General features: G+C 43.4%; 1 protein-coding gene across 1 annotated transcript in view; it reads left to right on the forward strand.

The window, feature by feature from the left end:
• The window catches only part of Smap2 (small ArfGAP2), a 51,002-nt gene that overhangs the window by 43,701 nt on the left and 6,546 nt on the right, over positions 1–755 (forward strand). Inside the window, exon 8 of the mRNA XM_005353313.3 lies at positions 248–413. Within this exon, the coding sequence (XP_005353370.1) occupies positions 248–413 (166 nt within the window). The remainder of the gene's footprint in view (positions 1–247; positions 414–755) is intronic.

Raw genomic sequence — 755 nt, forward strand, 5'->3', positions numbered from 1 at the left:
AGGCTGTAGGTTCCATGCTAATGGTTTTCTCATTGTCCTCTGTGCCCTAGGCTGTAGGTTCCATGCTAATGGTTTTCTCATTGTCCTCTGTGTCCTAGGCTGTAGGTTCCATGCTCATGAATTTTTTCATTGTCCTCTGTGCCCTAGGCTGTATAGGTTCTATGCTAATGAATTTTTTCATTGTCCTCTGTGCCCTAGGCTGTAGGTTCTATGCTAATGAATTTTCTCATTGTCCTCTGTGCCCCAGGCTGTAGGTTCCATGCCAACTGCAGGGAGTGCTGGTTCTGTCCCTGAAAACCTGAACCTGTTTCCTGAGCCAGGGAGCAAATCAGAAGAAACAGGCAAGAAGCAGCTCTCCAAGGACTCCATCCTCTCACTGTACGGATCCCAGACGCCTCAGATGCCTGCCCAAGGTAAAGACTGTGAAGTCACTGAGGTGCTCCAAGGAAAGACTGAGAACAAACGCAAGAATTAGATGCTGTGTTAGAATTCAGCCATAAAGAAAAATGAAATTTGTAAACAATAGATGGAACTGGAAAATATTATGTTAACTGAGATAACACAGGCTTAGAATTACACATACCACATGTTTAATTTTTCTCTCACATAAATAAACATGTGCAAAAATTATGTACTAGAATCTACATATGAGAAAGTAATTGTGGCCAGAGTCCAGGAAACTAGAAAGGGTCCATGAGAGGGGAAGGCTGTATTGACACATGTGATACGAAAATGGAAGGAGGGGCCAGAGAGAC

The sequence above is a fragment of the Microtus ochrogaster genome, chromosome 10 (genome assembly GCF_000317375.1).
Source record: "Microtus ochrogaster isolate Prairie Vole_2 chromosome 10, MicOch1.0, whole genome shotgun sequence".
In the NCBI taxonomy this organism is placed as follows: Eukaryota; Metazoa; Chordata; class Mammalia; order Rodentia; family Cricetidae; genus Microtus; species Microtus ochrogaster.